The 13086-nt window shown below is 46.7% G+C and overlaps 2 protein-coding genes across 6 annotated transcripts in view; one reads left to right on the top strand and one right to left on the bottom strand.

The window, feature by feature from the left end:
* The first annotated feature begins 6451 nt into the window (after positions 1 to 6451).
* LOC122366449 (sorting nexin-16-like) overlaps positions 6452 to 13086 on the top strand; it is a 12110-nt gene continuing 5475 nt past the window's right edge. Inside the window, exons 1-2 of one of the 4 annotated variants that reach the window (XM_043338706.1) lie at positions 6452 to 6554; positions 8404 to 10981. In XM_043338706.1, coding sequence (XP_043194641.1) covers positions 8428 to 9324 — 897 coding nt within the window. In that variant the 5' untranslated portion in view covers positions 6452 to 6554; positions 8404 to 8427 and the 3' untranslated portion in view covers positions 9325 to 10981. Of the gene's footprint in view, positions 6555 to 6611; positions 6874 to 8403; positions 10982 to 13086 lie in introns of those variants that run through there. The other 3 variants (XM_043338707.1, XM_043338705.1, XR_006253888.1) reach the window with 3 other exon arrangements.
* LOC122366450 (EEF1A lysine methyltransferase 1-like) overlaps positions 12579 to 13086 on the bottom strand; it is a 3813-nt gene continuing 3305 nt past the window's right edge. For both annotated transcript variants that reach the window (XM_043338708.1, XM_043338709.1), the window contains one exon: positions 12579 to 13006. In XM_043338708.1, coding sequence (XP_043194643.1) covers positions 12861 to 13006 — 146 coding nt within the window. In that variant the 3' untranslated portion in view covers positions 12579 to 12860. The remainder of the gene's footprint in view (positions 13007 to 13086) is intronic.

The raw sequence follows: 13086 nt of genomic DNA, 5'->3' as shown, positions 1-13086 counted from the left end.
CAAAAACGCCGCAAAACAATAAAACCGCCCGCCAACCGCAAACAAATTTAACACCGCAAACGACGCAAAAAAAAAGAAGAAAACCGCCCGCATCGCCCGCCCGCCCGCCCGCCCGCCGCCAAAGACAAACACCGCAAAAAACACAAAACGCCCGCCCGCCGCAAAACGTAAACACCGCAAAACGTGTAAAACGCACGCCCGAAAAGCCAACGCAAACGGCAAAAAATCACCCGACCGCCGCAAACCACACAGAAAAAAACGCCGAAACGCCGAAAAAATAAAACCGCCCGCACCGCACCGACGCTAACTGCTAACCGAAAACGACTAAAAGTCGCCCGCCAGCCGCCAAACGCAAACACCGCAAATAAGCGCCCGGCCGCAGCAAGATAATAATTTATCAGCGGCTGGCATACCGCTAGGCTGGTCATTTTCACAAATCAAAAAGATATCTGCAAAAATCTCCTAGATGAAAGCGCCCGATTAAAAAACGGATGGCACGTGCGTGTTCCTCGCCCCCAACTTCCTTCAGGTCAATCGTCATTTGGGTCATCTAACGCATTGACGTATCTGCAAAAATCTCCTAGATGAAAGCGCCCGAGTAAAAAACGGATGGCACGTGCGTGTTCCTCGCCCCCAACTTCCTTCAGGTCAATCGTCATTTGGGTCATCTAACGCATTGACGACCGGCTGGGTGGAATGAACATTGCGCCAAGAAACGTAAGTATATTGTCAAAAAGAATCCCCAGAGTGGTGGATCCCAAAAGTTTGAAACTACCACTTTGGCCCACTGGACGACACCTTAAACAGTTGCCGACCGGATGACACCCATTGTTTGGTCACCCACGCCATAGTATGCATCATGGGTGCACCGAAATGACCAAAAGTCCCAATTTCCGGTGTGCAGGGTCATTTTCAACGGCACGTGGCACGTGGTTCTGGACTTTTCCGGCCACTTTGCGACATACCCATGGGTAGTGCACCGAATGGTGGTTGATCTGCATGTAAGAAAATGGGGGGTCGTTTGGATCGTTTTCGAGCAATCTGCCGTGGAACGCATTTTTTCATTTTCCCCATTGGCTTAACACGGGAATTTTTAAAGTCACGTGGCACGTGCACCAGATGGTCCGCGGAGGGGAGACCCATACCAGAACGTAGATCACCTGGCCCACTAGAAATCCTGAAAAAAATCAGAATATTTGGACCAGCCGTTTTCAAGAGCATCAAGTTGTACTGATCTCAGGCAGCTTTTGCCAAATTGTCAGGGAACTCAGATTTGTTTTTCAATAGAAAAACACAATTCTAAAGAATAGTGTTTTAACTATTGACAACAAACCTTCGGTTATGACCCCATCTCACCACATGAAAGTGGCAGAAATGACAATGATCAGCTGACGCATTTTTCTTGGCCGAAGTCAGAGCGCGCGGCCCGACGCACCACCACCGCACCACAAAGTATGAGCAGAAGCCGTGCCCAAAGCCAGGGCCCCGGTAACGTGAGTTAGCCGAGTCGGGGCAGCGTGCGCTGACCCAAGCCGGGGCCGCGGCTTTGGGTGCGGTCTACCGCATCCCCGCGGGCAGCCCCGGGCTATCACATGACACCGGGAGGACGCGCGGCCCCGGCTTGGGTCAGCGCACGCTGCCCCGACTCGGCTACCTCACGTTACCGGGGCCCTGGCTTTGGGCGCGGTCTACCGCACCACCTAACAGGCGTGTTCGAAACCGCAGGAGATGATGATGAACGGGTTTATCGAAACTTGATTGGATGAGCCTATCGGTAATAGCGATTTCAGTCTGTATTTATTGTTCATAGTGGTGTAAAATGTGGTTGGGGTACGACCGACAACCCGTCGGGGCGAATTTTGCACTGGGGTACTCAAAATTTGAAGAATTTAAGACGTTTCCATGAGTTTTGAAGGTATGGATAAGTTCTAAAAATCCGGTTCTCCTTATCTGGGCCATTAACTCCATACGGTCCAGGAAAGCTGGCACACTACCTTTAACCCGGCAGTTGCTGGGGTATTTCGCCACCCACCGTTTGCTGGGGGGGGGGGGGCGTTAAACGCCCCCAGCCGATAACTCGAGAACCAATAGGCGCAGCGAAACGCACGAGGCGGCAAACGAAAGAGCGCGACGAGACGCTTCAGATGAGTACTTTAAAGTTGAATTTTGAGGTCACAGGTCGGGTCAAGGTCAGGTCAAACACCTGAAATCGGGCTTTCAGTAGCATGGACTTCAGGACTTTGCAATGGGCGCCTCTCGCCATAAACTCTGTCAAAACGGTGCACAATCCATCTTATAAGGCCTACAAGAGTGTCAGCTTCATATAGGGATCAGTCAAGCATAGGTCAGGGTCAAGGTCAGGTCAACCGGGTAGGCACATATCCCCGAAAATCAAAACTGATATTCGCAGCATGTGACACATGTTTTATAGGTAATTTGGGGCGTAGAAAACGATGGTGACATTCATTTTATCATATGTGTACGTGTTTGGCTCAAAAAGTTCAATTTAAGAAATTCATGTATCATGGTCGTGAAGAAGTCACGAAAAATTGCCAAGATTCAGTTCAAGATTTTGGAAAATGCGGAACGATAATCAATAATCGAAGATAGCCATTTGATTGATCATGGTATTGGCAGTCTAATGGCGTTTACGGCATGTCTGTATCGGTCTATTCTGTGATTTTATATGATTTTTTGAACATATGCCGTTTTTGGTCGAAAAGTCAGAAATCATGACGTCACTAAAACCTCGATATCTCAAAAATTTTCCGACCGATTTTTTTGAAACTTTGTCACAATAAACTTCAATCAATTCCCTACAGGTACGCCTGCGGCGCGCCGTTTTTATGCTATGGCCCGGCGAAAAAAAGTGGGGGCGTTTAACGCCCCCCCCCCCCCCCCCCCAGCAACTCGCGGGTTAAGCTTCAAGTGACCTTGATACGCCACCATTATGAATGAGAAAAACATTATTTCACATGCTGACACATTTCTAATCACAAGTCTGGAAACGCACGCCGCACGGATGATGTGCGCTGACATACACCAACCCCGCGTTCGATGTCTCTCGGACGGCGAAGATTCTACGTCGTCCGGCCTTGGTCCGGCCAATCACGCTCCATAACCACAGCCGAGCCCCCGCTGACCTTGAACGGGATTGGTCGGACGACGTAGAATCTTCGCCGTCCGAGAGACATCGAACGCGGGGCAAGTCGCGACTCTGGCCTGTCATATCACATACGGCCTCGGGAAACGGGTCAAAGGTCATTTGGGTCAGACGAAAGTACAGACAGTTTGGTCGTGATCGGTCTCTTTTACATAAGTTACTTATTCGCGAGAAACCGACAGGGGTATCGATCCATCCGAACCCCTTATGGTACGAGCGTGGGAGCGGCGAGGCAAATATTAAAGGGAGATAATGAGCTTTCTTTTTTCTTTAATAGAAATTACTCGACATCTATAATATTTCTACTGTAGTTTCTATAAAATATGAAAATTTCCTAGCACATTTTCGTATGTGAAAAAGGTTTTTATTTTTGCAAAAAAGAAGCAGTACTTGCAGTACCTACTTGTAACACCCACCGAAATGCGTTGTCCTTCTCTATAAAAAGTCGCAGTATATGGCGCTTTTGTTTCAAACAGCGACGCTTGGGTTTTTGTTTATGTTATCGCCTTGTCGTTGCTTGGTTGTAAGGATTCTAATTTGAATTAGAGTTAATTCGGTTTAGAATTAATTAGATTCTAATTCGGGGGTAGGGGAGAGTGGGGAAAGATGCCCAGGGTTTTACTATGCCTTATATTATTCGAAAATGACGATCGGAAAGCAAAAATTTGGAGTTTCAACGAAAGCCGACATCATTTGTCTTCAAAAATATCACACTTTCGTGCCTGAAATATGATAACCTTTTTTGCTATTAAGCATTTTCCTGAAGAAGTGAAAGGGGGCATCTTACCCCACAGGGTGGGAAAGACGCCCCCTGGCGTTGGGGAAGATGCCCCCTGCACTATAAGTGACATAAATGGGCACGTGAATCGCCTGAACGAATCATTAGTCCCTTCGAGCCTGCAGTAGACACCAAACGTCATCGTAAGGGCCCTCAAAAGTGGTCGTAAGGGGCTTCAGAGGTCATCGTTAGGGCCATCATAGTCCAGCGCGGCCAAACAAGCCTCCGTGGTTGCGTTCGGAGACCACTGTGGGGCCCTTATTGGTCTTCATGATGCTTGAGGGCCCTCGAGCCCATCGTGAGGACCTCAGATGCCAGCGCGGCCCGTGGAGCCAACGTGGGAGCCCTCAAAGGATGTCGTGAGGGGCCCTGGAGCCAATAATGGGGCCCACAGAGGCCGTCGTGAGGGCTCTCAGAGTCAGATGCCGCCCAAAAAGTCGCTGTGTGGGCCGAGAGACCGGCATGGGGAGCACCCGACCGTACTGGACTCTCAATAGTCCCAGATCGGCTTTTGTCTCTCATCACAAACATGTAATAAATGATTTGACGGGCTGTTTGAAGGACAGCCTACGGATTTAGGGGGGCGTCTTTCCCCATCAGGACAGGGGGCATCTTACCCCAAGGTACCGAAGTAGCATTAAATCAGTACAATTTGTTAGCCATAAAACTACACCCTGAAACAAACTGTTTGGGACCCAGTAAACGCATATTAATGTATCACGACTATAGCAAGGGACCCAAAAATTATCTAAATTCTTTGATATTTACAATGTTTTGACACCAAAACATTTTTTGAAAGCAGCAAATAAAAAACCTGCATTCACCAGCCAGCCGTACTGCCCAACTGAGCTTCGCAAATTTTTGTGCATTTAACAAGGCAGGCTTCCGCTTTACGCTAAGAACATTAATTTCCGGGTTCGATTCTTTGTTTCGCCGCGAGAAGGGGTGGGGCGTCTTTCCCACCCTGGGCATCTTACCCCACTCTCCCCTACATAGGGCCTGTTCCAGCGCCTCCAGAATAAATTCTTGACTGGAGGCTCTACCAGAGGTTTTACTGGAGGCGCTGGAACGCAATCTGGAGATTTCTGGAGATTGGTGTCATAGATACCAAAAGAATGACGATTGTTCTCTCTTGAAACGCAAAATTTGTTTTCAATTTTAGTTAAAAAGATAAATAAAATTATAGCAATGTAATTTTCTTTACATTCAAGTTGTAAAATTATCAGTCAAATGTCCTTTGTTTACATTCGTGATTGTCACATGTGCGCCATAATTGTAGACCAGAGCCTCCAGAGAAATTTGGACCTCTCAACTCTCTGGAGGCTACTGGAGGTTTCTGGAGCTTTGGCGAGAGCTTTCTGGAGCTTTCTGGAGGCGCTGGAACGCTCTCTGGAGAATTCTAGAGCTTTCTGGAGCTTTCTGGAGGTTTCTGGAGGCGCTGGAACAGGCCCATAGTGCCTAGAGAAATGACACTGTTAGTACATTATTTTGCGCCACAAAATAACGGCATGCGCCAGAAACGCAGCCAAATCTTGCGATTGCGACTACGAAATTCATTATTTTGGCGTCAGAGCCTGAAGCGAAAAATACAAGCATATTTATTTCAAAAAGACATCAGGTTTGTCGAACGGTGTTATGAGAATTTTGATAACAGTACTGCATAAGTTGTTCAGTGATGCCGCAAAAGTGTTGTATCTATCTTCTTTTATTGTGCAGTCGGCGGGACCGATTCAAAATTGAGTCGTTGCTACTAAAATAGCAGCATATGGCGTCAGATGATGAACAGGAAAAATAGTTGCGTAAATTTAGACATAAACCACCCCCAAACCATGAATATCTTTTGAAGGCACTATAGACGACCATTAACTAACTAGATGTGATGAAGATCAAATGTAAGGAATACGCTCATTTTACAAAATTACATGCAAGTACCAAAAAGTGATGTAAGTACTTATTCAACGGTCATTTTCAGCGCTCCCCGCTAACGTGACTTCAAGTTGAGATATTTGCGGCAAGGTACCGAAACCGAATTGAGCAAAATGGTTTTAATTTACATTATAACTTGTTGTGCTTTGTCAGAAAATGGTCCTAACTCAGATTTTGTGGAAAAAGGTCATTATCTCCCTTTAAACCCGAAATTTTTTTTATACAAGATAGCCTTTTTGGCGAAATTGCGGTACCTATGCCCCGCCCCACCCGTGTAGCAACTAAAACACCTTTCTGGATCTGACATTGCTAATGGTGAAGCGTCGTAAAGTAGGTAGGTAAGGTACACTCCCAACTACGTACCTAACTACTTTACTTCAGCTTCAAGTTACTATTTTTCAGCTACTTCAAGTTACTTACAGCTACTTTCACGCAATGTAGCTATGCTGTTTTATTTTCTATTCTGGCAAAAGCATCAAAATGCTATTCGGGGACGGCGATTCTGTCTGCCAGAAGCAAACTTGCAAATATCAAGCTGCTACCAATCTGACGAACATACCAAACGATATCAGCGATCCTTGATAAGCTTGATAACAGGTTCTACGCGCGCAGTTGTGCTCGGGGGTTTGGTTTATATTGGACGCCGGTGAAAACAGGGCGCCGGAGGGCATGAGGTAAGAGCATGAGGTAAGAGCATATTAGTCACGTGACATTTGGAACTTCTCCCGCTCAATGGGCCTTCCATGTGCCAAACGTCACGTGTAAATTTAACGAACCTTGATCAAATCGCCCCAGGCGCCCTGTTCTCACCGTCGTCCTTTATATTGATATGGGTTTATATTTGGTTTATATAGCCTTGGCTCAGGTTGTGCTGTTGCATTTTGATTTGGTTCTGCATATTTTCATTAAATGGGATGTTTCTCATTCAAGCCATGTTATTTATTGATGTAGTTTTCTATATGCCCTGATTGTGTGTGGTGTTTGAAAAGTGGAGGACATTGGTTGTGTAAGTTCTTGTTTGTGCTGTTTGATGAATGATCTGTTTTTGTGTGTGTGTGTGTGTGTTGCATGCCCCCTGTCATTGTCCTGTTATGTTTCATGTAAGCAGTAGCTGCGGAACACCTTCAATTAAGGGGGCACTGCTGACTTTTGGTTCCATTCTTCCCATGTAATGCTCATCTCATGGGGCTAATGTGAAAATGCCAAAATCAAAGGGGGCACTGTGCCCTGGTGCCCTCCCCATTCCGCAGCCTATGCATGTTGGGCAATATTTAAGGCATATTGTAACAGGATAAGTTGGATTTCATGAGGAATCTGGCACTAGTCCAGAATGCTACACACCTCTAAATCATTGTAAAGCCCATTCATGCATGATTGGTCACCATTTTATCTTTTGATTGTGTGCCTAGGTGAAGGTGCACCTACCTATGCAACAATTGGCACATCATACTAAGGTGCACATGTGACAATCTTCCAGCAAGGCCACCGGCTAGCATAAACTTGGATGTTTCAACTATATTTTAAGCTATTGTTCCCTTATACTTCTTGTTCTGAAAGAAACATTTTTAACCCAAAGCTATATGAAATGAAGTTCAATAGGTGGCATAATTATAGCAGGCATCTCACATGCCGCCACCCCATTGTGAAAGGTCACGATACACTGTTCTCCATTTACACAAATTTTGCTGATTAGACCTAACCTAACCTAACCTAACCTAATCTAATAATTATCAAATAGTCCTAAAAAACAAAACATAATTAACCTGACCTAACCTTGCCTACTAACTTACAACCTGCAACCAACTGGCTTCAGCAAACCCCTACCTTCAACCTTCTCGCATACCTTCAACCCAGCAAACCTAGCATTTAGCAAACCTACAACCTTCAACCTACAGCAGAATTTGTGTAAATATCTAAGAACTGGAGAGTTGAGCGACTTCACAAATGTGTAGCAGCATGTGAGATGCCTGCTATAGGACTGCACAATAAGCTTGCCTTGAACACAATTACATATGCCATATCATCATTTAACTGAAGGTTTGTGTGTGCTAGTTGAAACTTAAAACACTATTTGTTAGACTTGTGTTTATCTAATGAAAACAAACTTGAGCTCCCTAACATTTTTGCTAAAACTGCCTGAAATCAGTACCTGCATTAAGGGAACTCAGCTCTTTGTCACTACCCCAACCTAATTGCATTGAAAGCCAGGCAGTAAAAGCACTGGAAATGCTTAAAATATGCCACTTAAGAATAAAGCTAAAATTCATCAAGAAGCTCAATAGAATTGAATCTTTAATGCCTGGTGAATGGTGGTCTTAATAAATTCCACAGGTTAAGAAGTGTTGCTCTAAATTACATTTTACAGAAGATATATCAAACAGGCTCATCTGAAATAAGCATGCTATGAATTTAGTATGTCATCGTCATTTGGGATAAAAATGTACGTGAAAAAGTGTTTTGATAAGTGAAACATGTTTACTGACTATGCTAAAAGCCATTGAGGTTTTTATCTTTACCTAGCTTAATCTCTTTTCAGTGCAAGGTTGCCTGTTGGAACGTTATGATGTGTGCAGACCGTGAAGACGTTGGCACAGAAGAGCTTGATGGAGCAGAGGACGGCCACCTTCCACCACTGGAACGGCGCGTGCCTGTCCGCGGCACGCTGCCACAGTACGACACTCTGTCGGCCAGCTCCCTTCATATGACTACCACTGACACGGACTCCATGTTGTCAGGCGGCTTCAACCGCGGTCCCTTCTTCGCTTCGCCGGGAAAGGCCCTCCACGGTGAGTTTGTATTTCCCATCCAAGGTTACGAAGTGATGGAGGCACGATCTAAGTTTACCATCTTTAAGATGAAGGTGCAGCATGTGGCATCACAACAACAATGGTTTGTGTTTCGACGCTACACAGACTTCGCGCGGCTCAACAAGAAGTTGCGACTATCGTTTCCTGGTTTGCGCCTCGCGCTACCGCCCAAGCGCTGGTTCGGCGACAACTTTGATCCGTGTTTTTTGGAGGACCGTATGCTTGGGTTGCAAGCATTCGTCACTAACATCACCAGTCATCCAGACATCTCGCGGCACGAGGCGGTGCGCCAGTTCTTCTGTCTGGACGAGCCGCCGGACCCGCGCGACTCCCTCGAGGAGAGCCGTCTGCTTTGCGAGTCACTCGAGGAGACAGCCGGCTCGCAGGAGCTGCTGCTGAAACAGCGGGACCTGGAGATCGCCAGGCTGCGTGCCCAGCTGGCCATGGTACGACAGCAATACGATGTTCTCGTGGCTCGTCTGAGGAGTGGGCGGCGACCGGGGTCGGCGGGGTCCGCCCGCCGTCGGCTGGGGCCGCTGTTGGGAGTTGACGGCACCCAGTCTGCCAGTCAGACGGACCTCCCTGGCAGCGACTCCGACGGACGGGAGCCACCTCTGGCACCGCTTCCTCCTTCATGCGAGCGGCAGTGACAAAATAACAGTGGTAACAAGTGGTGGGCTTGTGGGCTCTGATCTGAAGGTCTATCTCATAAGCTGTGGGTCACCATCCTGGATAGCTTACCCTTGTGGCTGTGTATTGGGGCCTGTGTGAACACTAGACAGCTTTATACGAGCACTTGAGTTATCGGTTTCGCTTCGCTATGCTTACTGGAGTTATTTCATTTTACCCTTTTGATGGTTTTCGGGATTTGTGCATTTCTGACAATTATTTACCACCAGTTCGTGCTGTAAATTATATCCATCAACAAGGAAGACATTGCTCTAGCCGCGAGTCCAAGTTTATCACGTTATCAATCTTGATAAGGCGCCTAGAACAAGACATTGTTAAAGGTAGTGTGCCACCTTTGAAAGATTTCCCATTTTATTTTTCCTAGGATAAGAAGCTTCTGTTTTTACCTAATATCGCAAAGATAATCAAAAATGGGCCTGGAATAGTGCCTTTTTCGCCTAAAAGTTTATCGGTTTTTCGATATGTATAACCATGGGTGGAGAATGTTTGAAAAAGTTACCCCGGCCGGCGACCGAAAGTCAGAAAGACGATGATGCACAAATATTTGTCAACGGTTATCAACAAACCCCTATTCTGTGGCATGGAACAATGGATGTCTGCCATTACGAGTTATCCAATGTTTTATTTGCAGTGATTTAGCTCGAATTTTTTAATGGACCGATTGACAGAGCCGGGGGCCCACGCTAAGCAGAGCTTGTTGCGTAGGTAGACCCCGAACCCTACCGTCCGATCGCGCAATTCTGGGTAACGGGATAATTTAGATGCCAAAGTTTAACGTGCCCTTCAAAGCCGGACACGGCCTGTCCCACTCAACTGACTTCAGCTGGCTGCGGCTGCTCCCACCAACCGCAGACCATCACCGTCAGGAGTCTCAAATATCGAGCGCCGGAGCGACTCGAACCCGGGCTCTCGGGAGTCCATTGCCTCTACCAACTGAGCTACGGGACAGACTTATGTTATGAACTTTGAGAAAAGCCGTTGGAGAACGCTAAAATCAGAGGAATTTGGCTTTTATTATCTATGGTGATTTTATGATTGAGCTTGCCTAAAACTTGACCAGATTTCTCTGATCACGTTTGTCCCTCTTTCAAACGTCGTTCCGCTTTTCGCCTCGTAGCCCAGTAGCCGAGTTAGAAGGAGCGTGAAACGCCGACCGCTCGACTCAACGTGTTACGATAGGGCCACCACCCTGGCGCGGGTTAAGTTGGAGGAGCCTTGAGCCCCAGCCCCCAACAGCTCGTCCTTCTATCTCACTGGACACTGATATTACCCTCGTCCTCTCTTGTGATGATATTGCAGTGCCATCTTACGATAACGGCCCTTAAATATGATTTAGGGTTGTTAGATGAAACTTGTCGGGCTGCGCGATGAAAAAAAAATTGAGAGCATAGAAGCTCCAAAATGAAAATAAAGTAAATTTTAAAAAACCTTTGAAGGTAGATAAGAATAATGAGAGATTCTTTTATAGGTGGCAGTTTTTCGCATGGAGATAGGATTTACAAAAGTGGACAAAGTTACCCCGGCCGCGCCGGGGTAGGCTGAAAGTTACCCCGGCCACGGCCGGGGTGGCCGGGGCAGGTTCTCCACCCATGTGTATAACAACTGTAGTGGGCTGAGCTGCAAACAGGCGTCGGCAACAATCGCGAATGCGGCGCACATGTGACAATAAGCAAAGGTCATTATAGAGTTACGACGTACGGGAATGAGTTATCAGCTGTCTAATCGTAGACAACACAATGTCGAGCCTTAAACTGTAAGCCTGTATTGGTATTGTTTCTTTTATTTGGCTGTCGAACATTATTTATGGTTTGAAATATGATTTTATGTAAAATAATTGATATGAAAAAGCCGTCTCTTAGTTATGACCCCATTTCACCACACGCAAGTGGCAGAAATGACAATGATCAGCTGACGCATTTTTCTTGGCCGAAGTCAGAGCGCGCGGCCCGACGCACCACCACCGCACCACAAAGTATGAGCAGAAGCCGCGCCCAAAGCCAGGGCCCCGGTAACGTGAGGTAGCCGAGTCGGGGCAGCGTGCGCTGACCCAAGCCGGGGCCGCAGCTTTGGGCGCGGTCTACCGCATCCCCGCGGGCAGCCCCGGGCTATCACATGACACCGGGAGGACGCGCGGCCCCGGCTTGGGTCAGCGCGCGCTGCCCCGACTCGGCTACCTCACGTTACCGGGGCCCTGGCTTTGGGCGCGGTCTACCGCACCACCTAACAGGCGTGTTCGAAACCGCAGGAGATGATGCTGAACGGGTTTATCGAAACTTGATTGGATGAGCATATCGGTAATAGCGATTTCAGTGTGTGCATTTATTGTTCATAGTGGTGTGAAATGTGGTTGGGGTACGACCGACAACCCGTCGGGGCGAATTTCGCACTGGGGTACTCAAAATTTGAAGAATTTAAGACGTTTCCATGAGTTTTGAAGGTATGGATAAGTTCTAAAAATCCGGTTCTCCTTATCTGGGCCATTAACTCCATACGGTCCAGGAAAGCTGGCACACTACCTTTAAATAACTCGCACTTTAAAATATTTACTATATTTGATATGGTAGATAGGTATCTGATGTCATATGTTATCGCTTGTAAAATATCTATGAGCGATAGGCTCATGAGAGACGTAGGTATCATTATACACAACCGTACCCCAACCTCGAACTGCTCCGGTTGTTTTCAATAGATAACACAATTCTAACGAATAGTGTTGTCTATTTCAAACAACCTGCGGTTATATTTATACTATATGGGATATTGCAACTAAATGTCCTACAAGTCTTCCATTATTTAACAAGATAGAAATGCATTCGACCAAGAGTAAATAGTTTGTGTGCTTGAACGATTATTTTGTGGGAATAAAACACTCTTTGGAGAATTTTTCTGTTGGAGCCTTTTACTTCAATACCAGAAAGGTACAGAACCGTTGAATGAGCTTGCATGAGCCATGTTGACTGGCAAGTTGCGCTTCCAAGGATAGATTGCGAATCGTTACTTGATTTCTTAATCAGCCAAGATGCACGACTGGTGGCAAAAGGTAAACTAGATGGTGTGTTGTAAAGAACAAAATTTTAATTTTTTTCCTCAAAAATTTTAAACAGTACCAATGGCATGCTGTCATTTTTTGTTGCATGCATATTGCTACAGACAGCTGTTTTATAAACGGGTCTGAAGTCGGCGTCTCGCCGCGGGACTATGTTTTAATCTAAAATGGATGAATTTTATTGTATTAATTACTGTTTATGTAGCATACATCAGCACATTTCTCGTAAATGACAACGCATCTTGCAATTTGCCACGCTTTTCCTGAACATACCCAGGGTCAGGCCAGCACGAATCGGCTTCACTTACGACATGAAGTACTACTGCACCGGCCAGCTGTCGTTATCACTCTTGCTTACGCATTATTTGTCAGCTTGTCACGTGCCAGACGAATAACACCAGTTCCCAATATCCTCCCCCCCCCCCCCCCCGGTTCCCTGCTGCACTGGTGTCATGTAGTACCCTTCGAGACGTGGCTGTCCAAGTCATAGCTGGCGAAGCAGCGGAACTCATTCGCCAGATTGTTCGCATGCGCTGGTCGAAACCGGCACTCATGGAGGCCGAGTAGGCGACCGGCCAGCGGGGCCATTTGGGCACCTGTCGACACAGAAGGCAAACCGATGACGAACCTGACCGCCAAAAAAGCCGAGAAGACCCGAGTCTCCGATGCATACGGT

Source organism: Amphibalanus amphitrite, unplaced genomic scaffold (genome assembly GCF_019059575.1).
Source record: "Amphibalanus amphitrite isolate SeventyFive unplaced genomic scaffold, NRLGWU_Aamphi_draft 000807F_arrow, whole genome shotgun sequence".
Classification (NCBI taxonomy): Eukaryota; Metazoa; Arthropoda; class Thecostraca; order Balanomorpha; family Balanidae; genus Amphibalanus; species Amphibalanus amphitrite.
The sequence above is the reverse complement of the archived record's forward strand: the minus strand, read 5'-3'. Positions and strand labels throughout refer to the sequence as shown.